Below are 25,287 nucleotides of genomic sequence, written 5' to 3' on the forward strand. Positions count from 1 at the left end.
ATATTATTAATGAGGACACCTGCTTACCTCTAAAATGTTCTTCTTTAAACCAAAATAATCCACCAAAGTGTAGTGGGTTCTTCTAGTCTCCAATGTCGTATCATCAATGCCCAGAAGCCACTAGAATGTTCGTTACTGGTAGGCATGTTTAAACAGGGATGCCGCTATCAATCTATGCCTGTCCTACCGGTAACAGCTGTTGACCTACTTGTAACAGTAGCCGATGTTCTTCACTCGCTAAAATGAATTTCTCCTGCGCCCTTATGGTAGGTTAGGCAAAATGCAATACTTGCAGGCTTGAATATTTCGTCCCAACGTTAAAGGCTAGCTCTTTAATTAGATATTTTAATGAGGTGATCAGGCTCATTTGGGACATATACTAATTCAAGCAGAAAGCATGTTACAACCTCCAGATCCGATATTGCAAGTAGATTTTTTCAGCCTGATTTATCTACATATTCACACAATGACTGGATATATTTCCTTTCCATCAGAAATACTAAGCAATAATATAGAGTGTTATGTAATCTGATAACACATAACCTCAACATGATATTTCTCAAAGTTTACCGTCTTTCACAGCATACAGTAATTTTTTGAGTGAAAGGAAACACTTGGTGTATCGATATTAGAGGATAAAATTGTTTTGGATATTGGCCATTATTACGATTTACAAAAATTGTACAATTTAAATAACTGGTATCTTCTCTTTTTTCAGAAGGAATTCGTTAAAAAATGAAGAAATACTACCCAGAAACAAAATTTTACTTTTTGCAAGTTATTTTAATGAGTAATATATTTTTTATTGATCTGTGACAACAATAAAACACTACATTTATAGACCTGCAATCAAATTCAACACTTTGGAAAAAATAGTACGGATATGGCACAACTTATCACATAATTGTACATGGGAGGTATTCCACCCACGGTTGTCCATCGCCATTGGTGTGTGGGAGGGATTTTTCCCATCCCACCTTTGTTGTTTCATGAGCTCAGTGTACCTGTTGTCTAGTGTATCAAATTTTCATTGCTACTCAAAACGCATTCTTACCTTATGGCAATTTTAATTTGTGTTTACGGTTTTTTTCCGAGTATCAGTGTAATTTTGTGTTGAGTGTTGTCAAAGTGCTTTTATCATTTCTAGTTTGTTGTGTTTTCCTGTTAACAGAAATGTTAAGTTATTCCCAACATTAGCTTTCGAGTGAAGCACTCTAAAGCCACTGAAATTCTACAGAACTTGATCTTCGAGCCATGGTCATGAAGTTTTATTAAAGTGACAAATCTAGATCCGATAGTGTTTGACATTTTAGAGTGAAGAATAAAAGTCTAGTGGTAAACTTGAATTTATTTTATTTCTTATTCAAGCTTATACAAATACCTTTGTTTTCATTATACAAGAGGGAGTGCATTATAAGCTACTACGTACACACATAAATGAATTCTATATCGTGTCCTTTCTGGCACACAACTCAGGGATCTACATGTCAACTACTCACATATTAAAATGAAAGACAATTGGTGGAATTATCTAAATATTCTTAAATTATACTGAAATTATTACTCAATAATGATAAGGAAAAAGGTTGACAAACCTTGTGTCAAGTAGATGGTGGGTACTAACACCTCTTTGAGATACATAAAAACATTCATTCATTATTAAGTTGTCGTAATTTTCTTGGCAGACCTTAGGAAAATGTTTCTAAATTATTTAATCAAAAACCTCTTGAGTAAAAAAATAAAAACATTATTGCACAACGAGAAATTCAATTTATTAGTCCACTTTTATTTCCTTATTTGGGTTCCTTAAATTGAAGCTTACTGTAAAATCTAAATTAACTGTTTTTCAATTATCCGGGTTTTTTGATCGTATCTCAGCAGATTTTGTGCGGTTCGTAGGGTCAGAGATGAAATCACTTTCCGTATCCCTGGCTGAACCCAGGCTTGTCCTCGGTGTCCACACCATCTATGCTCTCGCCTTGCGACAGAGTCTGTTGGTAGTTCTTCTCCTCGGCCTGCAGCACGGGCGTGGGAGTAGACAGCACTGTTGTTATCCACTGAGCGTCACTGGTAGCGAACACTGAGGGCAGTGACTGTTTCGTGGGACAAGCGATATCCCAACTGTTGACTCCCGCCAGCTCGTATCTCCCGTCTTCGCGCTGACACGCCACGGCACTGCCAAAGTCCACCTGTCGGTCAAATACTTTTTTAGTTCACTGCCATCAATATCAAACATTTCTTTTAGAGCTAGCTAGAGTACTCAGTAAATCTTTCAGGTCTGCAACTGGTTTGTCACAGTGTTTTTAATAGTATGTACCTAATAGAATCAAGAGTTCTACAAACAGCTGTTCAAATTCACCTTTAGATAACCTACAATAATTATTTATACCAATACAGTCGTTAAAAAGTGTATTAATAATTCTACACATTCTTTTAGGAACATTTAGAACAGAACAGTCTTAGAGTTGTCTATACAACTATAATGATATACATCATAAAACAACTATGCCACAAAAGCTTTGTGCAATAAATTACTTTTAACCTCGTACATTGTGGCTATCATAATATGACTTTTGAATAAACTACTAGTATAAATACACACCAGGAGGTACTTAATATTGAAAACAACTGCATGTTTGTCTTGATAAGTTGTTAAGTTTACACTAAATTATGAATTATACTGTGAGGATGTACATTTAAGATTAAATTTGTAATATGAGGAGACTATATTTTTGTTATTTTAGCTGTCTAAAACTGTCTGCACTTCTCCACATTCAATCTCAATATGGATTCCTTAAGTGAATCGAAACTAAGCATTCCTAAAGGATTTGGTTAGAAAATATAATCTTTAATTGTCTTATACAGAATATTACCATGGTTTGTGTTCTTTTTTTGTCCCTGAAGAACAGTATGGAAAGAAATACCAAAGAATCAGTATAGTATTGAAAATCAGCCATATCAGAATGTAGTTACAATACCAAACATCCAATAAATTTTAAGAAACAAAAGCATATTAATAAGATGTACTATTGTCCTAGAAGGTAACAAGCTGGCCAAGCTTCAGTCAATCACAATAAAAGTCTCCTGCACCCAACTGTGGATGAACATTGCTGGATCTTTTCACTTTTTGGTTTAACATTAGTATAGTGAAAATGGTTCTCCACAATGAGGCTGAAATATTTCAAGATTTTAATTGTGTTAGCAATTATTTTGAGGCATGATGTGATAGTCCTGCGTTGTCCTTAGAATTAAGATTAAAAATTGGGTTAACCATGACTAATTTTTTAATTAAAATTGTAAAACTCACAGATACATTAGTTTAAATATGCCTTTCATCCTTCTCCATAGATATAGTCTTGACTCTAACTGAGAGATCACGGGTTTGAATCCCAGGAAGATGATTAGGCATGACATAAAGTGTATTTCGAAACCGGCATGGCAAATAGCTGAAGCTCAAAAGAAAGAGAGAAAAAATATATGCCTCTCAATTATTGTACATATAGATTTGAGAAGATCCTTCTGAATGTTCTGACATAATTATTTTGAATTAACCACATAAAAATGTATACAGATCCACATTTCAATTAACCTAGAATACATAAAAAATGGTTTACTACAACTTAAGGATAAGAACTTCGCAATAATTAGATTTTGAATGGAAATAAAAATTGATTTTGTAACTGGACACTGACGGTGTAACCACGACTCACAACATTACTAAGTTAAATGCAGCAGTTCTTACCTTGCAGAGGTCTGAGTCCGATGGAGGAAGAGCACAGGAGAAGCCTTCATTGAGAATGAAGTACTTGCCCAAGTTCTGGCTTGTCTTCAGCTGGGCTTCACACTGTCTGGACGGGATCACCATTACGTCTACTGTGTGCAGGTCACTTCCTTGCACTGGTCCTGAACATGGTTACATCAATTACGTTTTGTTTTTGCTTTGGATGATGATTCAACATTCCGTAACTTCCTTTAACTTTTAAGCAAGGAAGGCTAGTCATGACCACTGAACCTCCAGCTGTAAAATATGTTATTTCCAAATTTAATGCTGTTAAATACAAATTACTATATAAACGAGTATAGGTTCTGAAATTTCTCTAAGTAATCAGTCTAAAAATGTTTAATAAAAGTTTAAAGTTTCAATAATACTAACAAGTTACCATTATCAGTAAGGCAATTACCCTGTAACAAATACCAAAACGTGATATTTAGTTGGTTAAGGAAAAAAATGTTTTTACCACTGAAGAATATTTTAACAATGATTTTAACTATCTAAGAATTTGAATGTAGTTGTAATTTAAATTTATTATTGTTGCAATATTATGATTTAGGTGTATTAACTTGATGAAGCTCATTGTAATTTGTTTCACTTAATAGCTAATAAAGAATCTGAATACGTAAAGTAACGGTTTTGATTTATCACTCAAAAGTCCGAAGACTTGGGAGTAAAATCCTGCAAGTTTTACTAAGTCAATTTTAAAAGCCTCTTGAAAGCTTTTAAGGAAAAATATAAAGTAAAACAAATTTTGCTGGGAATTACATGTTCTGATATAACTTTTGTGATCATGTCTGCTATTTTTGTCTTCTACAAGAATGTGATCTGTTGTTTGTCTTTGACATGCAGTGAGTTAAATCCAAGCATTGAGTGATTATATGCCAAATACATAACCAGATCCTATAATAAGCAACGACTGAACCTAGATCTTCCTCAAAAGTACAGTGTAAAGGCTAATACCATGGTATGTGGCATACAAGACCACATTACACAGATTCTGGGCATCTCAGAGTCCAGAATCTTATTCGGTTTCAGGTTCACATCTAGATTGCTCAAATGGAAGACATACATAGGGGTTATTCAAGGAAACTTCATGAACTTCAAGTATGTGACCTACACTTACCTACTGTATATTAAGTCCTGATATGCCTGGATATATTCCAAACGGATTGAGATATCGATGTACAACCTTCATTATACTTATTAAAATACTTTAAAAGGTGTATTGCTGACAATTTTAAAGATAATAAGATTCAAGATTTACCTTGTAGGGCGTTCTTTCCCCAGCCAGTAATCAGGCAAGTCTGGCCAGCCCTCTGGAAGTACTCAGAACCAAGCTGAGGAGGAATGCAGATCTTGTCGATATGGGTGTCAAAAACAAGTGGTTGAGCGAGAACCAGGATCGCTAGATCCTTAGCGAGTGAGCCACTGTCGTAGGCGGGGTGCCTGGCTATGACCGCCACAGGACGCACCTGCACAGACTTGGGGTTCTGGGCCAACAACTTCCACTCTCCTGCCTTCACCAAGAGGTCAGCAGCTACCAACCTGTATCAAGCATGTATATGCTTTAGAACAACTGTTTTATCAAAAGCCAATGAAACAATGCTTCTGACAGATCCCAAAGAGTGCTTTGGAATACATTCATTATTCACTTTTACTTTGCCTGATTGTAGTGCCAAAGTTACGCCAATTCCAGAGCAATGTGTGGAAGTATCTAGATTTTTTTTGTAACCTCATCCTAGAATATAGTCCTATTATAGCCCCAGTGCCAGTGATTTATATTGTGTTAGAGACCACTATTCATTCTCCCCACAGTTTCTAATTTCATACTAAAGTAGCACAAATTGTAAAGGTTGTTCGTTGTTAGTTACTAATCAGTAAATTATTTTTAAATTTCAATTGGATTTCCTATTAATTCAATACTTTTGTCTAAACAGTTTTAAAATCTTGTGTGACTCACGGTCTACACAAATACTACACAAGTTTGGCATTAATGTTGAATTAAAATACAAAAATTTCAATAAATAATAAGTTTTTGTGTTTCTATAGTAAATCAATCTCACTGAATGCACTATCACTTAATCTATAATTGCATTCTACTGTATCATATTTTTACTGTTCTTGAACCTTATAATGAAATTCGTCGATGATATCTTGGTACAGACCGTACTCTATACATTATTGAAGAATATTATAATTTCCTGAAAAAGAGCAATGGGTGTCAACTTACTTGTTGACACAGTGGGCAGCTGTAATTACAGCATTGTCTGCAATGATTGCAGCACCACACAGGAGAGAACGGTTGCCTGCAGACACAACCAGAGCTTGCCATGTGAACTCTGCAAATCCTGCCACCTCTCCACCAGGGCCCTACAAGGAGAATCGTACCAATTATTGAAACATAATTCATTACTTGATAATTTAAATAGTTTATTTATGATTTACTTTATCGTTTTTCTATTTTATAATGTTAATCCATTAATACAGCAATACTATAATTGGGGTAGAAGATACTGAGATCTATACTCACGGGTCTTCTGATTCCGCAAGTGGATCCTGGTGTTGGTGCATCACTTGATGGCCGAACCTGTCCTGGATGAGTAGGTAGGTGGTAACGATCACCTGATTCATACGAGTAATCAGGCCCCGATGGGTTTGGCTGACTCGGTTGACTGGGAGATCCTGGTTGATAGGGGGAGCCAGTAGGTTGACCTGGTTGGCCAGGTAAACCTGTAGGTTGACCTGGTTGAAATGGAGATCCTGGCTGGTTAGGCGCGCCGGGTAGTCCTGGTTGATTAGGAAACCCTGATGGTTGTTGACCTGGTTGAAATGGAGTGCCTGGCTGATTTGGAGATCCGGGTTGACCTGGCTTATTGGGAGAACCTGGTTGGTAAGGGGAACCAGATGGTTGACCTGGTTGATTAGGTGAACCAGTAGGTTGGCCTGGTTGATTTGGAAATCCAGGTTGACCTGGTTGGTTGGGAGAACCTGGTTGGTAAGGGGAACCAGAGGGTTGACCTGGTTGGTAAGGGGAACCAGATGGTTGACCTGGTTGGTTGGGAGAACCTGGTTGGTAAGGGGAACTAGATGTTTGACCTGGTTGGTAGGGAGATCCTGTTGGTTTACCAGGTTGATAAGGAGATCCTGGCTGATTTGGTGATCCAGGTTGACCTGGTTGGTTGGGAGAACCTGGTTGGTAAGGAGAACCAGATGGTTGACCTGGTTGGTAGGGAGATCCTGATGGTTGACCGGGTTGATACGGAGAGCCTGGCTGATTTGGTGATCCAGGTTGGAAGTTTCCAGGTGTGGATTGACCTGGTTGATAAGGGCTGCCAGTTGGGGCACTTCCAGGAAAAGGTGGTGGGAATGGCTTGTTAAATCCTCCAGGTCTATCAGAAGGCTTGGGTCCATGGTCTTTAGAGGGAGTTTGAGGAGTAGATGATATGGAGTTGAAGGATGGCCCTACATTAGGAGTTGGACTAGCGCCTTCCCCATGATATTGACCATCGTCAAAAGCTTGATCCTTCATCATCATCATGCCAGCTGGCCATGGATCCTTATAGTTGGGGTCTCGACAACACTTGCCAACAATTCCAGTGTCAGGATCTTGACAATCCTGAAAATATAATCCACAGCTATAACTAATGGTGGCTTTTCTCTCAAACATATATATATTAGATAAAAAGCATTAAACTTACTTTTATGATCTTAACGCTTTATTAACATTTTCATATTTGATTCGCTGTTTATACCAGTTAAAATTAAATAATTGTATCCCGCATTATTTGGTATCTGATTTTATCAAAAGAGATACAGTTTTCACCATACTATAATATATTTTTTGAATGATGAAAAATTTGAAAAATTATTATTTTTTATTGTAATATGGCATAAAAAGTTCTTTTAATTGCTACAATTTTTAAAAGAGTAGAATTTCTCATTTCTACTATTGTTACAAATATTTTTAAAAGTCACGAAATTAATTGATTTTTTTAACTATTAAGGAATTTTAAAATCAGAAATGTCTATACACCTACAGATACTGAAAATACTAGATACAATGTTCATGCTATTGCTGGCACATTTCTGCCCGTTTTGGCAATATCTTGAACCACTTCCAAAAGTTATCTGTATTTAAATAATGTAGAATATCTATATTCAACAGATTATCCACTTGTTGAACTGCTGTGGATACAAATTTGATAATTATTTGGAATTTATAACGTTTTAGTCATTTCAATTGAAGAAAATTTTACAAATAACAAAACCAAAGTTCTCTGCAAAATCAACTAAAGGAAGTCAATGAAAAGCCTCATTGGTTTAGTGTTTTTTTGTTTTTTTTTTACCTGTGTGTGTTTTTTATGAAGATAATAATTCAAATGCTGTTTTAACTATACTATAATTTTGCTAAATTTTATTTTTTGGAAACACAGCTATGCAGAAATGTAAAAATGTATATTTTAGAATTTTGAGAAGCTGACAGTGTAATAAAACATACTGCCCAAGTTAGGAGCATTGGCAGTATTCTAGGAATACTATGGAATAATCTGGGTATTTTGGTTAGATTGTCAAAAAATTGGTAGTTGGAAACTGATAAGACATTTGAGATCAGCGAAACTGGATATTAAAGGTACAATAAATAAGTGTTTCAAAACTAAAGATTTTCTAAACATAATGATATTCCAACACTCACAGTAAGAGGGACTTTGTTCTCGGCCTGTTCGCGTGTAAGGATGACAGGAGAGTTGGACATGACACCTTCAGCGGTACAGTAAGACTCTGCGACACACTTGAGCGCGGCGGCGCACCCAGGGAATGGTGTGGTGTTCAGTGGTCCAGTGTAGGGTCTCTGAGAGGTCACTGGTCCGGGTGCATAGCCTGCAACAGTCAACAAAGCGGTCACCCACCAGAAATCTTATTACACCTTTGAAGATTATTCAGCAATGAAATATATTTTTTGTAATTATGACATTGGAAGTTTTCCTCAGATCAACTGAGAGAAAACAAATCATTCCAAATCCAATATCGTACATTTCTGGTGTAAACTGTAGGACAATAAAGTTTCTTAAATAGTCATTTTGGATTATGTTTTCCTGGAGGATACCAACCCTAAAAATCAAGAATCAAGAATGATTATTGTCGTCCCACAAATGCATTGTAATGACAAACAAAAATTCAAAACACACAAAATTTCTAGTATCATACCTGACTAGATTTTTAATTATCCAGATCTGGGTAGAACAGGCCAAAATAGACCATTCTTAATGTTTTTGGAGGGTTAAAATTTACCAAGTCGAGGAAAACATGGAGTACAATTGCTAAGAGTTGCCAGTATAAGAGAGCAATATAAAAGTTGGAGCTGTTCATCATAATGTACATCTGAAGTAATCGCAGAAGAATAGTATTGACTTTGTGGTTCCATTTCAAATCACAATTTAGGTGCAATCCGTGCAATTTGTGGAGTCCATATTCCCCAAGAAGTCAGAATCCACTTTGCCTTCAGGAGGAATTGGTTTCTGCTGCTGTTACCTGACTTATGGTATAAGACTTTGGTACATTTGTGATAGCTAAATCTTCATTTAGATTTCAAAAACAATCCGACGGAATGACCTTATATTTGAAACTAGGATTGTTTACATATACTTCTGGTAAGATATAGTCACTCTTAAATGGCTCTACATCATTGAAATGATCCTTCGCTGCAAGTTAAAATACCTGTTGTTCAGAAACACAGAAATGTTTCTTCAGAAATGAAGAGGAGAACACAAAATAACTACTTACAAACTTGTATAGCCTTGTAAAAGTTGGTAATAGACTTTTGAATAATTTTTTTAAAGGAGAAGCTGATTCCCTTTTAAGCCTTACTCTGCCCGTCCTGTGCCACTGGCCTGTGTGAGGATCTTATCAAACAAAATATGGGCAAGAGTCAATACAGTACAAGGTTGATTGTACTGATAAAAAGTGCAAGGGTCACAGACAGAATTCGACCCTGCTCTATCTCTAGCTCAGACTCAAAGCCCAACATCTTAGACCGCTCGGCCATCGACACTCCCAATACTTCCTCACAGTTAGCCCAGGCTCTCAAACGATTGATGGTATATGAATAATTTTACTTGATAGATAATTTGTGGTAAGTCACTGGACAATTATTAATGATTGGGTAACTAATTGTTACTGAACAGCAATTCTGGTCGGTGATGAAGTAAACAAACACTATGTTTGTGTGAGTTTCTCCATTAAAATTTTTCAAAAATAATTGACATTCTTGATATAGTTGACCATATAACACCCTTCATCAATCTGCTATAGTTTCTTTTTATTAGTTTCTTTACATCTGCTATAGTTGAATCGTCTCCATCAGTTCCACATTCGTAGAATGTTACATTCTATTTTGTATAACGATTATTCCCCTTCTTATTTGTCTGAACGCTTTTCTTTTATTTCTGAGACAAGCAATCGGAATACTCAACATGGAGTCTCTTTGTTGCCTATTCCTGTTCATAGATCTTCTATTTACAGTAAATCATTCACAGTCTCTGCTTGTCGACTCTGGAATAATCTTCCGGATCATATCTGAGGTATTCGTAGTCGGGAGCGGTTTCGGTGGGTGCTTAAGGACCATCTGTTTCGGGCCTCGTTGGGTTGACGATTTCGTGGCATAGGGACGATGGCTTTGTATGAGTGGTGATGGTTGAATGTCTGTTAATTTCCTTTCAATTTTGATTTTATTTATAATTTCATGAAGAACCTTCTTTTCATTTTATTTTTTTTATATAAATATAGATTATAATTTTAAAATGTAAGGCAGTAATGCAAACTACACTGTGGCTCTGTTTTACACCAAAAGTATCACTTATCAATTTATGGTTAGGTGTAAGAAAGGACTTAATAGTCCTAACCTCGCCAACTGAATATGTTTTTCTTTGTGTTCAAGAAAGACATTTTTCATTTCATTCTTCACCTTGCCAACTTGGCTATATGTACAGAGACGTGGGATTAAGCCAGCTAAAGATACAAGCAGAATTTAAAGAGAAAGACCTGTACGTACCTGGTGTGGGAGCGGCACCAGAGAATGTAGAACCACCGGCTCCAGGAGGTATCCTGCAGCAAGCTTCCAATCCTGGGATACATTCCTTTACCTACATCAAAAGTAAAGTTGATAAGTAAAGTGATATTACTGTAACTATTTCTACGTCAGAAAATCTTCGTAACTTTGGGTCAACAGAATCAAAGGAAAAGCACAGAAATATTGTTTAGTTGGTAAGTTTTTAAATAATTAGTATAGTTTCAAAAAGGAATTCTTAAGATATAAAATCTCAAATTTTCGGTGGTTGGATTAATTATAATTAATTGATGGTAAGTGATTGTTCTGAAATGGTTTAATAATAAGTTTAAACTGCATAATCTTACAGAATATTTTTGAACAATTGTAAAAAGCCTCTTTATATATCGGAGGCACTTGTTCCATTATTGATAACAAAAAACATAAACCTATTCTACATAATTCAAGAAATATTGCGTGTGTTACTTTTTTAAAAATAAATCATTCACTTTTGTTCACAAATAACCATAAAAATGGATAACGCTCCATCTTAAAGCTGTGACAAAAATATTTATAAAGTAAGTTTAAGGTGGTTTAGTCAATTTTTAGGATCTGGATTTCACATTACAATATGTAACAAATAATTATCAAAAGCATATAAATTAAGAATTAATAATGCGAAAGTGGTACAAACTTGTTAACAGAAATATTAGTCATCATTGAAATATATATCAGTTTATTATTTTTAGCAGAGTGTCTGTCCAATAATAGCAACAAGTAGTAACTGACAGTAATAAACAACTAGGTTTAATTTTAATATCCGTCATTAAATATTTCAAGAGGCTTAAGCCCCGCCTCTGGGGGCACAAAATGTATATATTCAGTAAAATTAAGCCTACATCATCATTGAGTTTAAAAAATGATTAGCTAATAGTACAGTTATTCTTGGTATAAACTTTAACTCCTATTGCGAGTAAATAAAAATGGTATTTCCAAACCAGGGAAACCTTAATCGGTTTACTTTGATGTCCTTGCTAAACGGTAGCAGTACCGGTTTTATAATGATTTCTCGTTTCCCTTCTGACAACGATTAATCATGGATTTACCCAGAAATTTGCTTCACATCGCTGTAATAGGTGTGTAAAAAGTGGTTCGTCTAAATAACTTGATAATTATTTAAGATTACCGTAATTTGATTTTTTTAAACAATAAAGTTTGTTAAGGTGGTACTTACACTTACTGTTTGGGTACATTTTAATTCTTAAAAATTTGTAGTTAAAGTCCTTTAAAAACTTTCTTGGGAACAGGAAAAACATCAGTGTTTATACCATTGCCTGAATAGTTGTGGATTAAAAAAATATATACTGGAAAACATCTTGAAATCAGATTCACTGAAAAAACAGCTAAAGATAAATATACAAATTTTGAACAGTATGTATATGAAAATGACTGAAGGGAGTTACTCGATTTTATTAAAAAAATTTATTAATTATCGTACGTAATATTCTACTAAAACATGTAGTTTAAATGTTTATTTAATTGTAGTTTAATTACATTTTATTAAAAAGTTTCTCTGAGTCATTCACCATTCAACCTAACCATTCAAAATCACATCATTCCCAGAAGTATTAATTTATATGAAAAAAATCATTCTTAACTTCAACAGTTTTTCTTTGGGGGGGGGGGGGAGGCCTGGTTACAAAATTTACCAGAATTGTTTTTCGACTTGTTTAGTCATCTAAATTTTGTTATATTTGGTCTGTAATTAGAATAGTTATCTTAACGGGCTATGGCAATAAACTTTAAAAATTAAACTAAGCAGAAATAAGGAGATAATGTAAAATACCCAAAACAATTCAAAATCAAATCACTCAAAGTGTACACAAACATGTTAGCATTAAGTAGAATTTACTTGGGAATATTTGTTACTTCATTAAATTTTGTAAAAGAATAAACAGATAGCTCATTTTAAACAGTTAAAAAATCTGGCAGACCTAATCTGGCGATAGTTAGAAAATAAAGGTTTCTAGAGTAATATCAAGGCATACTCTTTTATAATACTGTGGCCTTTGTGCACAAAGTGAAAGGAAAGGTGCATGTCCAAGTTTTTGAACTTAACAGGGTTTACATAATTAGTGCTTATTAATTGTACTCTAATTTGTACACTTGGTGCGGAACTGGGTATCTTGGTTTAGAACTGGAATTGGGGAAGACCCACGAAGTATTAACTGAATATAAGTGTATTTTAGCTGTGTCATTAGTTTTCAAAAAATTTGCGTAGGTTTCTTTCTGACGCCTTGCTTACACACAGTTAACATTTTTAGCTCTCAAGAGGAAAGCGGCGGATGAGGAAAGTATTTAAAGCAGTTCCAGTTTGCAATCCACTGATTCAGTTCCAACATCTATAATATTCAAGGTCAGCTCCACCAGCTTGTATCGAGTCTCCCGATCTTGCTATAATAAAGTATAAAAATCATCGCCTATGCGAAAGAACCGAAACTGGTTTGTGAGACCATAAGATGGGAGAGGTGCGCGGTGCGCGGGTCGTGAGCGTAGTTACTGCGCGTGCGCGGTGGAGAGGAAGGTGCTCTTCTCTTTAGTAAGGATAAACGGCTCGAAAAGTCTCGTTTATCTTAGTTCCGGGAGCATGAGATACTTATGCTGATTAATTGGGCGCTCGCGAGTTCACGGCCGAGACTGCCGCGATGACCTTGGTCGTAGTGTCCAGTAGGCTACTGCGGCTAGGTCCCCGACTGCTTTGTCGTTGCGACTCACGCACCTGATGATAACTGCGGTAGAAATATCATAATTTGGGTCCTTTCTTGCCTATTTAGGACGAGAATAAGGTCCTTGTTAACCTAGGTTGCTATAATTGTGAACGCCCTTGTAAAGTTTTTTGAGACGCAGTGGTCGAAGCTACAGGCAGTCTAGTCATTAGCAGAGAGGTTAGGTTAGAGATAAACCTCACCAAGTCCTGTACACACGTTATTTTCAACACTTATCAGTACTATCCAGCTGATGCGGTACCGACAAAATCCCTTTTCAGGAAGTTACTCGCAAGGACGTGACCCATGGAGATGTCAAACTGAAACTAAGCAAGCTCTCAAAAAATCTAATGTTTTTGCGGCGATCTCAAACAATGTCTCATTGAACGACCCATTAACAATAATTACATTTCGGACTGTATTTGCCTTCGTGTTTAGTGAAATTTTAATCAGAATCTCCTGAAATTATGTCACATTCTCAATATCAAACTTGATCTGGCTTGATCAAACCATTACATTAGATCTGGTCACATTTCAAACTTTTTACCAAATTGTGAACAAACATGATCGAACCACTCAGTCCCAATTAATTGGCTACCATCAGGGTTGATGAAGATTAATCACAGCTTGATAGGGTTTAAGCAGATTTTCATAAATGTCAAGATTAGGGATGCTCTAGACGTTACTGGTATTACATAAGACAGGACTGGTTAAACCCTTCCCACAGAGGAAAGAAAATATCGGAAACCCTTGTTAGAAAAGTCACAATCTTCTCCCGCACTTAGGGTAGTTTGTATGGACCTTTGAAGAGAAAAAACACAATGAAACCATAGTCATTATTAACCATTAATCAGGTCAAAATGATTGACGTAATTCAGAAAACGGACTATAAAAACAATCATTCCTTTTGCGGAACAACTGTGGTGCAGTTCCTAGTGCTATTAGTGTCCAAGAATGAAAAATCAACCCAATTATTTGCATAGTCCTTTAAAACTATTAGTATGATAATTTTACACATTTTCGACAATTTATTTAATCTTTCTTTACGGAACAAGGTGTACGGTTCCCAAGAAATCCGTCACGAAATCTCTATATATCTTCTGAAAAATTGTATCGACAGCGTGTTTTAAATTAAGCATCGCCTATAACTACTCCAATTATTTCACGTTTTCCGAAGGCCACGCTCAAATACTCAGAATTGATTTGGTGAGTCAATACCGGGTTTCAGAGCTAAAATGTTTTTCAATTTTTTCGTAGTGCCCTATTAGATTCTAACCCAGAGATGCAGAAATATCTATTGAGCATTCTTTTCGAGTGGCCATTAGGAGAGGGAAATTACACGGCGGCAAAAAGACAGTCATGCAAGAAAGGTCAGGGATAATCTCATCTGCAAATGACATCACAAAATATGAGTATTGCCAATTGGCGATGAAGAGAGACTTAGGTAAATGCAATGGAAAAATTCAATGACTGTGTTCTCTTTAAAAGGGCTACAAATATTGATACATTTATTCGTTTGGATAATGTTTAATGTTGTTAAGACACTATTAGTTCTGAATAATATATATTTTAAAATTTACTTAATTTCTGAAATTTATAAAATTATTGTTTTAAACCTTTTTAGATTGATGCCATCTATTTTATAGCTTTTATTACTGTTGCTCCAATTTCCACGCATGTTGCACATGTGTTCCAATAGAATAAAATGATAATAACTCCATATATTTTGTATTAGTTACAAATTCAGTAGTTTGACAGCTCGATATGCAAGTGTTTACGTAGAAATTTAAAATTGGTCTTGTCAGAAAAGAAGAGGAAATATATTTGATCTAAAAAAATAGTATGTTCTTACTAAATCCATCCTTAAACTGAATAGTAGACTAAAAAAAGAAGATAAGTCCATTTTAAGGCATACAACTAAAGTTTAAATAGTTGTGTAAATTACCTGAGGATCTCTCAATTGGCGCATTCCATTAGGTGTTATCACCCCGCCAACGCACATGTTGCTGGGAATACAAGCATGGCCTGCTGCTGTGCAAACTGGTCTTAAAGGTACAGCTGGCTGCCCAGTAAAGGGGGTTGCTCCTGTGGGTTGCTGACCAGGGAATGGACCTGTACCAGTAGGTTGTCCCGGATATTGACCGGTCGGCTGTGGATTGGATCCAGATGGTTGGCCAGGATACGGGCTAGAACCTGTCGGCTGTTGTCCAGGAAACGGACTAGATCCAAAGGGCTGACCGGGATAGGAAGGTTGACCCGGTTGAGTGGGTTGTCCTGGAAATTGATTAGAGCCTGATGGGAACGGGCTAGAACCAGAAGGTTGGCCAGGATAAGAACTTGAAGGTTGATTGGGACGGCCGGGTTGTCCAGGAAACTGATTAGAGCCTGAAGGAAACGGACTGGAACCAGAGGGTTGACCGGGGTAGGGACTGGGACTCGCAGGTTGTCCTGGGAATGGACTAGAACCAGAAGGTTGGCCAGGGTATGGACTAGAACCAGAAGGTTGGCCAGGGTATGGTGCAGAAGGATTTCCTCCTGGGAATTGCCCACCGGGTTGTCCGGGTGCTCCTGGAGCTTGACATTCACCACCAGGTCCACCGCAGCCTTGAGGACCCTGTTGGATGGGCTTCCCCAGGATGGCGGAACTCAAGAAAGGATTTTGAGCTATGTCAACAGGTTTTCCTGGAGATCCTGGAGCAGAAGGCTGAGGGGCCCCAGGGGATGGAGGAGGTGGTGGTGGAGGACCTCCACACCCCACTGGTCCTCCCCCACAACCACCGGTTGGAGCTGGACCCGGCTGCTGGCCACCTTTAAAGGGTGAATCGGGTCCGGCCCACCAGTAATTTCTATCGGGACCAGGAGATGGAGCAGAGGTAGGAAAATTGTTGTCCGGTAGAGGGAAGGGGGCAGAAATGTCATTTCCGATGGCATCAGGACCCTCAGTGGTCGTAGTCGTGGTGCGATGTTTCTTCCCCTTGGTCGGTGGTAAGCCGTATTGAGCTGCGGTCAACCCCACTGCCACCGCCAGCCATACCGCCAGCGTAGCTTGCTTCATCGTACCCTAGAACACGAACTGCATATCAGGACAACTCATGGATTAACACGTTTTTAATAAACCTATAAAAGTATCGAGAGTATAAATAAATCATATATACAGGGGTAAAACTCATAAAAAATAAAATTTATTTGGTCTATTCCACTACAAAATGCCCTTCAAAATTCCTTCATGAAAATGTGAATATAGTTATATTTTATTTACGTTTGTTCGGTTATTGCTTATTGCGAATTTATTATGGCACAAAAAAAAATGAAACATACCTATTTTACACATCAGAAATATAATTAGTTCTTCTTTAAAAAAAACCCTTTAAAATTAGTTTATAATGCACTACTACTAAATTATTTAAAAAATGTTTTTCTAATAAAAAATACGTTGAAATTTAAAAATACATTCCTAATAAACTTACAAAAGTATCGAGAGTGTAAATAAACCAAACATACAGGGGCGAAGCTCATCAAAAATAAAATTTCTGGGTTCTAGTCCACCACCCAAATGTCGTTCAAAATTCCTTCCTTTCATGTGGCTATAGTTATATTTTCTTAATGTTGTTGGGTTATTGCTTATTGCAAATTTATTATGGCACAAAAATCTGAAACGTTACCTATGTTATAGATTAGGAATACAATTAGTTCTTTAATAAATAGTCTTCAAGATTAGTTAATAATGCACTATCACTTAACTATTTAAAAATTGATTTTTAAATGAAAAATACTAGATAAAGTGTCAAAACTTTGTCATGTACACCCGAATCACGATTATTATTTAAAGTTATATTGATAGATAGACTTGAAGTCGTGAAATTCATATCAAAGTACATAACGCTGTTATCACCATGTATTATAAAATGCTTCATTTTCACTAGTTTTTTTGGAATATGTTAGTCTGACGCAATACAGGTAGGACAAAACACCGACACGTTCTCAACTCAGCCAAAGCGAAGCTGGCACAAGCCCATTGCATCCTACTCCGAATGGCACTCAGCCAAGATTTTATGGAGATGGCTGACGACCACACCAAGTGGGTTGACATATTTATTGTTTGACAAATTATTTTAGCCAAGTTCAGTCAGGTGTACTCAAATCTAAAACTTTTTCTATGAGGCTATTTAAGGCTAAAAAATTGTATACATTATTTTACATTTTTGACAACCATTAAGAAAACAATTATCCAAGTTAATTCTTATGGCTACAAATATAAGGGATTTTTTTTTTGAAAATATGATCTTTATGTGCTGGCTGTGACCAAGAAATAGGCGCGTTTTTTTACAAATTTGGCAATTTGGTGTCGTGAGTTTCATATATATTGAAAAATTTGTTTTGGTTCGTTAGAAAATAATTATGGTTTTATAATACACAAATGTATATCTTTAACAATGCTCTAACGATTTGATTGAATTTCCATTATTTATAGCCAATCAGATGGGTAACCTGTTGCTGCAAACCGGGTTTAATCAAAAGTTACGAAAAAATGTTTTATTTTTATTTTGGTTTAAATGTAATTGTGATATAATCAATATGGGTTGTCTGATTCTTTAGAAATTATGTAAGTAAGCCAAATTTCTTAAATTTTCCAGTTATAAACTTGTGATTTAAAATGTTTACCTATTGAGTGATGGTTTCACATCAAATCATTCAACTAACTCGTATGAATATTTATTTAGAGATTTCAATTACATTTTTACCACTCAGCGCATCAAAAGATTCGAAATTGTCTAAAATAAAACATGTCTGATTATAATTTCAGATTATTTTTCATTTATGACGTGTGAAACTGTGAATACAAATTTTAGTATTACAGTGAGACAATCATTCCTTTCTTAGCACTATTAGTCGACATCGCTATTTATGTCACATGATGTATAACACTCATTGTATACAATCATTAACGGTTTTACAGCGCAATAAAACACTAGGCAGACTCTTGGAGGTAGACACTTCTTATTATGGCTTCTAATTATTATTCATTATGCTTTCAAACTTTATGAATAAACCATCTTCTTGGAGAATAATACAACTCCTCTATGCCACAGATTAGCCAACAGTCACACAGTTTGTTAAATATGATGGCGTCTTTGTTGCATTGTTATGTGTTTGTTTTATTTGTTGACACGTTACTCATATTCCCCAAACTACTAAGACTCTTGTTACTGTTAGTATTCAACTGGGAAGCAAGAAGATTTCAATCATTTACAAATTCTGATAGATATACAAATTTTGTAACTCGTAAGATATTCCTTATTTTAAAGTGTCTATTTCATCCATAAATTCCAATGACATTTGAAAGAATAACGTTCTCCAAATGAAAGTTATGATAAGTCTACAAGTGATTTTAGTGCCGTAATCTATTGGAAGCCATTTCTATGAAAGATAAAATAGAGGAGTTAATGTATAATGTATAAGTCCGATGCCCCAGCTCACTCGGCCACCAGTTCTCCAAATGTGGATCGAGGGACTAAACTACAGATCGAGGATACAAACCCTTTCTGAGTTACAGGTCCTCAAAGGTAACCTACAAATGTTTTTTCACTGCATCCAAACTAATTGTTAAAAAGTTACTTTTTGGTAACAACCCGAATGTTAGCCAAACGAGTTTATTAGCTTTTTTGTTGTTTTGAAGGAATCAAACTTAAGTTGAAAATGACTAATTTCATTTTATTTCATTACTAATTTGTAGAATAGAGGTTTTATTTTAAGCCAGAACGCACAGAACAATGAGTTTGAAGTTAATAACCCTCCCTCGGCGAAGTTTAGAAAAAATACGGTAGAAAAGATAGATAGTGAAAACAGAATTTGCTGCTTCTACGAAAACTGACAAACTTCTACGAAAACGTGACAAACAGAATTTGTCACGTAAACAATACAAAAGTTCGAGATTAATAATAATGGTTTATTATTAATTAAATGTAATTATATTAGCAATAGTAACTAAGCATATAAATTAGAATAGTTAGTTAGGTACAATCATAAAAATTATTCTGAATTAAAATTTCCCTGTTGTTTTGAAAGGAAGAATTTTGACCCGTGTTTATTGGGAAATGGGTGTAATTTTGATCTTTCAGAGAGGTTAACATATCTTGTTAAACTTCATGTGTTTAATCAACGTCACGTGTAAGCGAAGCACTTATACTGAAATGAAATTGCGCTTATCATAACAGCAAACATGTACATGATGTATGTCACGTAAATATAATAATTAAGAAATTTATTGCTAGGAATGTCCGACTCTTATGAAAGTTGAGTCACTGTTTCTTGTTAGAAATTCTGTTCATGCTTCTGCGGGTAATCCTAATGTTTGTGATTTAATTGTATTCATTATGTTGTAGTATATCCTAACGGGTACATTGTATGTACAGTATATTAGGCAAATACAACGTTATGTTTTTGTTTTTTTACTTCGCCTTTTCCCCCAAAATGGGTATGTTGTAAAAATTCATAAACATCTTTAACAGTATTTTTTGTGCCTGATTACTAAATGGCTTAAATTACCAATGTAAGTTCCTACAATTCATTTTAAGAAGGTTTTTAAAATTCCATTGTTTTAAGGGAAATATATCTCAAAATATTGTATCAAAGCATAATTTAACAATTTTAGAAAACAACCCAACGTAATGCCCATTAAACCATTTTGACACAATGATACAAGTTTAGATTGTATAAGGCTGAATTAATTTGATCCATAAGATCATTTATTTTATTTATTTATATTTGTTTAAACATTTTGGAATCGTTGAAATAAATAAAAGGCCAATAAGAAATTTAGAAATTGAAAAATGTTTATACCAGTTAAGTAGCAATTTTTTTAACGATCGTGATAGAAATGGTGCAGTTTTAAAAGCTTCAACATTTAACAACTTCAGCACAAAATTACGCGTGGTGTTAAAATTGTGTGGATGTAGTTCTACTTTGAAACTAAATCTTCAAAGTCTTGTCCATTATATTTAATGGACACTGCTCTTGAGATTTAGAAATATAAAATTCAAAACTCTAAAAAATTCAAACACTGAGCACATTTCAGTTGAAAATATCTCTGAATCAAATAAATTATTGAAAAAACTAACGAAATAGTTGTACAATTCAAAAGTACCACAAGTAATTTAACTTAATTTCATGTGTGTGGACCATACTGATCAATAATAGACTTCAATTGGAGTATATCGACAGTATTAAGATTTAGAAAGCATAAAAACAGAAAATTAAAAACGTCCAAATGCGCTTGAGCGGGTAACTAAATTACATTTATCATCCACGAGAAACTAGATATTGAATGGGTTTAATATCAAACCTATTCAACCTAAGTCAACCTAGTGGGGTTGAATGCCAAAAACTTTTCATTAATAAAATAATACACATTTAATAGTTTATATTGTTATGAGACATCTGTTTTCTTTGGTAGGTATAAATAAGCCACAGCAGTTATTAGAAATATATTTACATGATCCCTTTCTCATCTCGACACAAGATGAGCACTTTGTAATCTATGCATACAACTGTTCACTTTTGTATTATATCGTACTGTTATTGTATACTAAGCACATTTATTGTCGAACGTAATTATACAAACATATAAATATGAGGTTCCAATTTTATTATTATTTTAATTCCATCAAAACTGTGTAAGGTCAAAATTTTTCAATGCAATATTCAAGGAAACACGATGTTTACACACATTCTAAACAATAAGTTGTATCGCCATTTCCTATACAAATAAATGCGTTGTTCACTACTTAATTTGTCCTAATTTCAAATATGGAGGTAAAATACATTACTCAAGACATACAGGTTTTGGAATTTTTAACGGTTGTCGGTTTTAAGATAATAAATGGTGACATTTATGTCAGCTACAAACGTTAAGCAAGGAGGAGATTTAGTCTTTGTTTACCAGCGACGAGTTTAGCCCCCCTCCCCTCGAAAAACCGCCAGTAGTATACAGTAGTTATAAATATATTCTTACCTTGATGTATCCTATTAAGTAGGCGTTGAGAATGTAAGGTACTTAACATGTCTTTTTAGACAAATCTTTTTTATAATCCCTCATAGTTTTAGTTCACATTTTTCAAACCCCAAATAAAAACATATTCCAAAGAGAATATATCAATCTATGCCCCCCTTGAAATATGAGAGATGAATGGTTTAAACTCCCACGTCATTACTGAAGTCCCGGTAAGATACCCCTATTCATAATGTTTAGCATATGTAAGACAATACTTATATGAGGAATTTTAACTTCGAAATTCCAAAAATCCACGCATAAAGTGAGTGTAGCACAAACCTTTAGGCGAAATTTTGCTCCATCTTGCTCAGGTTTAGTTTATTCTTACTTTATGAGGCGTTTATTTCGTTATAAATAGTAATTATAATTTATTTATGATAATCTCTTTAAGCTAAAATAAATACTCATTCCGCAAGGCTAAGTTATTTAAGCAACAAAACTTATGTATTAAAAAATTTGAAACTGGTAAATATTATTGAGTCTGATTTTCGTTACAGTTTAACCACTCGATAGAATGCTATTTTAGTTGCATATGAACACAGTGCTTGGAATTTTGCATATGACACAGGGCAAATACATTTTAAACACATAACGATTTGAAAAATACGTGACAATTTTATCAATCTTCCAGTACCGTAATAATAAATCTATCTGAGGGGGGGCTAATTTTTACATTAATGAATCTACGTATTTGAGTGCTTAAAAACATTAAAATTATAAATAGTACTATAAAATGGTAAACAATTTTTTAATATTACATTAAGCGAATGATAAATTATGCCAATGTTTCAGAAAATGTAAAATATTTGTTTTAATGCATTATGGTTTGGCTTTGTTTCCATGCATTTGTCTACATACTTTAAATTTAGCAACTTAGAATTAACATTTTAATCACATGATCGTCTGATAATCAGTAGCATCCCCAGCAAACAAATTTGCCTATAATCAGGACTTGAAATGTTTTAGGAGCCAAAAACAATAAATCATCTTATTAAATTCCTTCTTTGTTTAGGAAATGTCTTAACATATTTAATAATTTCCACCACTAAATAAAAAGTATGTTTTTAATTTTAAAAATTTGGAATTGTCATTATTTACACTGGTCATTGAGTCAACGAGCCAATGTTTTAGTATTATTTTAGCAAGAAATCGTTGGGCTATCGATAAATTGTGTGGTCGAATCTTTTTGTTTGAAAAAGCTAAAATATAAAGCAACATAGTTCTCCTCTCGTCAAGGGAACCCACAATATTAAGGTTATCTATCCCATTGAATTAAACAATATACGAGTTTCCCTTTCTGTATTGAAAAGTCAGTTTGGAAGAAGAATGTTTTTAAAGTCATGGAACAGATATATCAACTACATTTAAATTAAAATATTAATAGTTTTTTTATGATAAATTGTTTCTTATATATTTTATTTAAAACTATAAACCTATTTGTACCAAAAAATTGTGTTAAATTGATTTCAGTATTATTCAATATCTATTTTGCATACTTAAATAATGGCTTGGCTTTAAACGTTTGTAATTACTAAGCATCCTATTGTTAAAACTCTCTACAATCATCGTAATTATCCACAGTCTATTAATACAACGTAGGTTACAGTTCAATGTAATAAAAACAGATAATGGTCAGTAAATCTAATATTTTATAGCTCTTTATCCTTGTGTTTATTATTTATAGAAATTCTATTAAATTACAAGCTGTACAACCACCATCCTAATCAATGTTTCATACTATTATGTATAAATAAATTTTCTTCATAGAAGAATAAACATGAAGAGCTGTGCGTGGGCTTTATTCTTGTTTCTTGAATATAATTAAACAATTAATTTAACATTACTAGAATTTTGTGGATTGTTTGTCATATTTTCTGTTTACGGTCTTTTCCCTCAGAGTACTCTCATATATTTACTCTGTATTGGCATTAATATAAGTTCATAAGGCAAATACTAAATTTAATAATAAAGAACAATTTCATTATTTTACCATTTTTAGCTTTTGTAAACTGCATTATTTTAATAGATAAGTTGTTTTTAATTACAAAGACTGGATTGTAAGATATTGAGGTTTAATTGGTACTCACCAATAACACTATCTCTCGGACACGCGCGTGCACCAACACTCACTCGAGAAGATGTGCGGCCGAACTACTCGAGTTCGCGGCCCTAAAGCTTTATAGCTGCCGGAGCGACCTTCCTCTAGCCAAGTGACTCATCCTCCCGCCAACCTGCTTCTCGTCCGCTTCCTCATCCTGGCTTCCAGCACTTAGCCCTTAGCTCTGATTACCTTAGCTAAACAAGAGGTACTTCTCACCTAAACACAGTTCGTCAAGTCTTGAGACTCTCCTCCGTCTTGATTGATCCTCAATCCGCCTGGCAACGATCTTTTCTAAATTTAGATAAAGAGATCTGTGGCATCCTTCTTCTTTTCCTATGATGAGATTATCCTCGTCCTTACTCCAGGCTCCTCACTCGGTCTGGCAATGATCCTTCTTAAATTCCTAGGGAAACAAGAGATCGTTCACTGTTCCTCTACATCTTTGTCTGTTTTAGGAATCTCATTGTCCTAGCTTCCGGTTATAATTTGGCCTGGCAACGATCTTTTCTAAATTTAGATAAGCTAGAGATATACCTATGCTCTTCTTCTTCTTTTCATATGATTGGATTCTCATCGATCGTACTCCAGGCTCCTTACTCAGTCTGGCAATGATCCTTCCTAGATTCCTAGCTAAACAAGAGATCATTCACTGTTCCTCTACATCCTTATCTATTTTAGAAATCTCCTTGTCCTAGCTTCCGGTTCTAATTTGGCCTGGCAACGATCTTTTCTAAATTTAGATACGCAAGAGATAAACCTATACCATTCTTCTTCTTTTCTTATGATTAGATTCTACTCGTCCTTACTCCAGGCTCCTTAATCGGTCTGGCAATGATCCTTCCTAAAATTTGGCTAAACAAGAGATCGTTCACTGTTCCTCTACAACTTTTTCTGTTTTAGGAATCTTCTTGTCTTAGTTACTAACTTGGTCTTGCAACGATCCTTTTCCTAAGTATAGCTAAACAAGAGATGTCTCTTCTTCTTTTCTTTCTTTTGTCCTGAGACTGTTCTCGTTCTTGTTCTAGCATCGATTCTTCTTAAGAATAGCTAAACCAGTGATCAGAACTTGCTCTTATACCTCTATTTCTGTCTAGAGACTCTCTCCTCATCCTTGTTTCTGGTTCCTCTCCTAGTCTGCAAGGGTCCTTTCTAAGTATAGCTAAACAAGAGATCATTCTTTTCTGATCATATTCTCCTTCTGTCCTGAAACTCTCCAAGTGTTCCTGGCTTCTCACTCAGCTTAACGAAAATCCTTCCTTAATTTTCTAAACGAGAGATAGTTCCCTGCTCTTCAATTTCTCACGACATTCCGTATTACCTGGTAGCTGCCCTATACCCTATCTTATGCGTAATGTTTTCAACTTAACCGTTACATCTCCAAATATATCGTGTTTCAAAGTACAATACGATCGTTTTCAATTAGGCTGATTGCTAATTAATCGACTGAACTAGTTCTCCCCACTCCTCACTGATTGACTCTCAGCCAGGTACTTCTGCAGCGTGTTACTTTGAAGTCAATGGAACAATACTGTGAACATGCAGATCTGGCGATGG

General features: G+C 35.1%; 1 protein-coding gene across 1 annotated transcript; it reads right to left on the bottom strand.

Moving 5' to 3' along the window:
* Positions 1–1,336: 1,336 nt before the first annotated feature.
* On the bottom strand, positions 1,337–23,826 carry LOC124370027 (collagen alpha-5(IV) chain-like). Its single transcript, XM_046828318.1, has 9 exons — positions 23,720–23,826; positions 15,528–16,643; positions 10,824–10,914; positions 8,469–8,653; positions 6,306–7,391; positions 6,006–6,145; positions 5,040–5,320; positions 3,743–3,903; positions 1,337–2,189 (listed from the first exon to the last, which is right to left on the bottom strand). Exons 2-9 carry the CDS (start codon positions 16,635–16,637, stop codon positions 1,914–1,916), a joined length of 3,330 nt encoding a protein of 1,109 aa, XP_046684274.1. The 5' UTR covers positions 16,638–16,643; positions 23,720–23,826; the 3' UTR covers positions 1,337–1,913.
* Between the last annotated feature and the right edge of the window lie 1,461 nt (positions 23,827–25,287).

This window comes from Homalodisca vitripennis, chromosome X, assembly GCF_021130785.1.
Source record: "Homalodisca vitripennis isolate AUS2020 chromosome X, UT_GWSS_2.1, whole genome shotgun sequence".
NCBI classification, from domain to species: domain Eukaryota; kingdom Metazoa; phylum Arthropoda; class Insecta; order Hemiptera; family Cicadellidae; genus Homalodisca; species Homalodisca vitripennis.

What these genes read in the sequence shown, in the direction of transcription:
- LOC124370027 (XM_046828318.1), bottom strand. Translation starts at nt 16,637, where the DNA reads ATGAAGCAAGCTACGCTGGCGGTATGGCTGGCGGTGGCAGTGGGGTTG. An exon ending in TGGTGCCGCTCCCACACCAG is followed by an intron (nt 8,654 to 10,823) that starts GTACGTACAGGT and finishes TGACTGTTGCAG; the next exon opens with GCTATGCACCCGGACCAGTG. An exon ending in CGGACTCAGACCTCTGCAAG is followed by an intron (nt 2,190 to 3,742) that starts GTAAGAACTGCT and finishes TTTGACCGACAG; the next exon opens with GTGGACTTTGGCAGTGCCGT.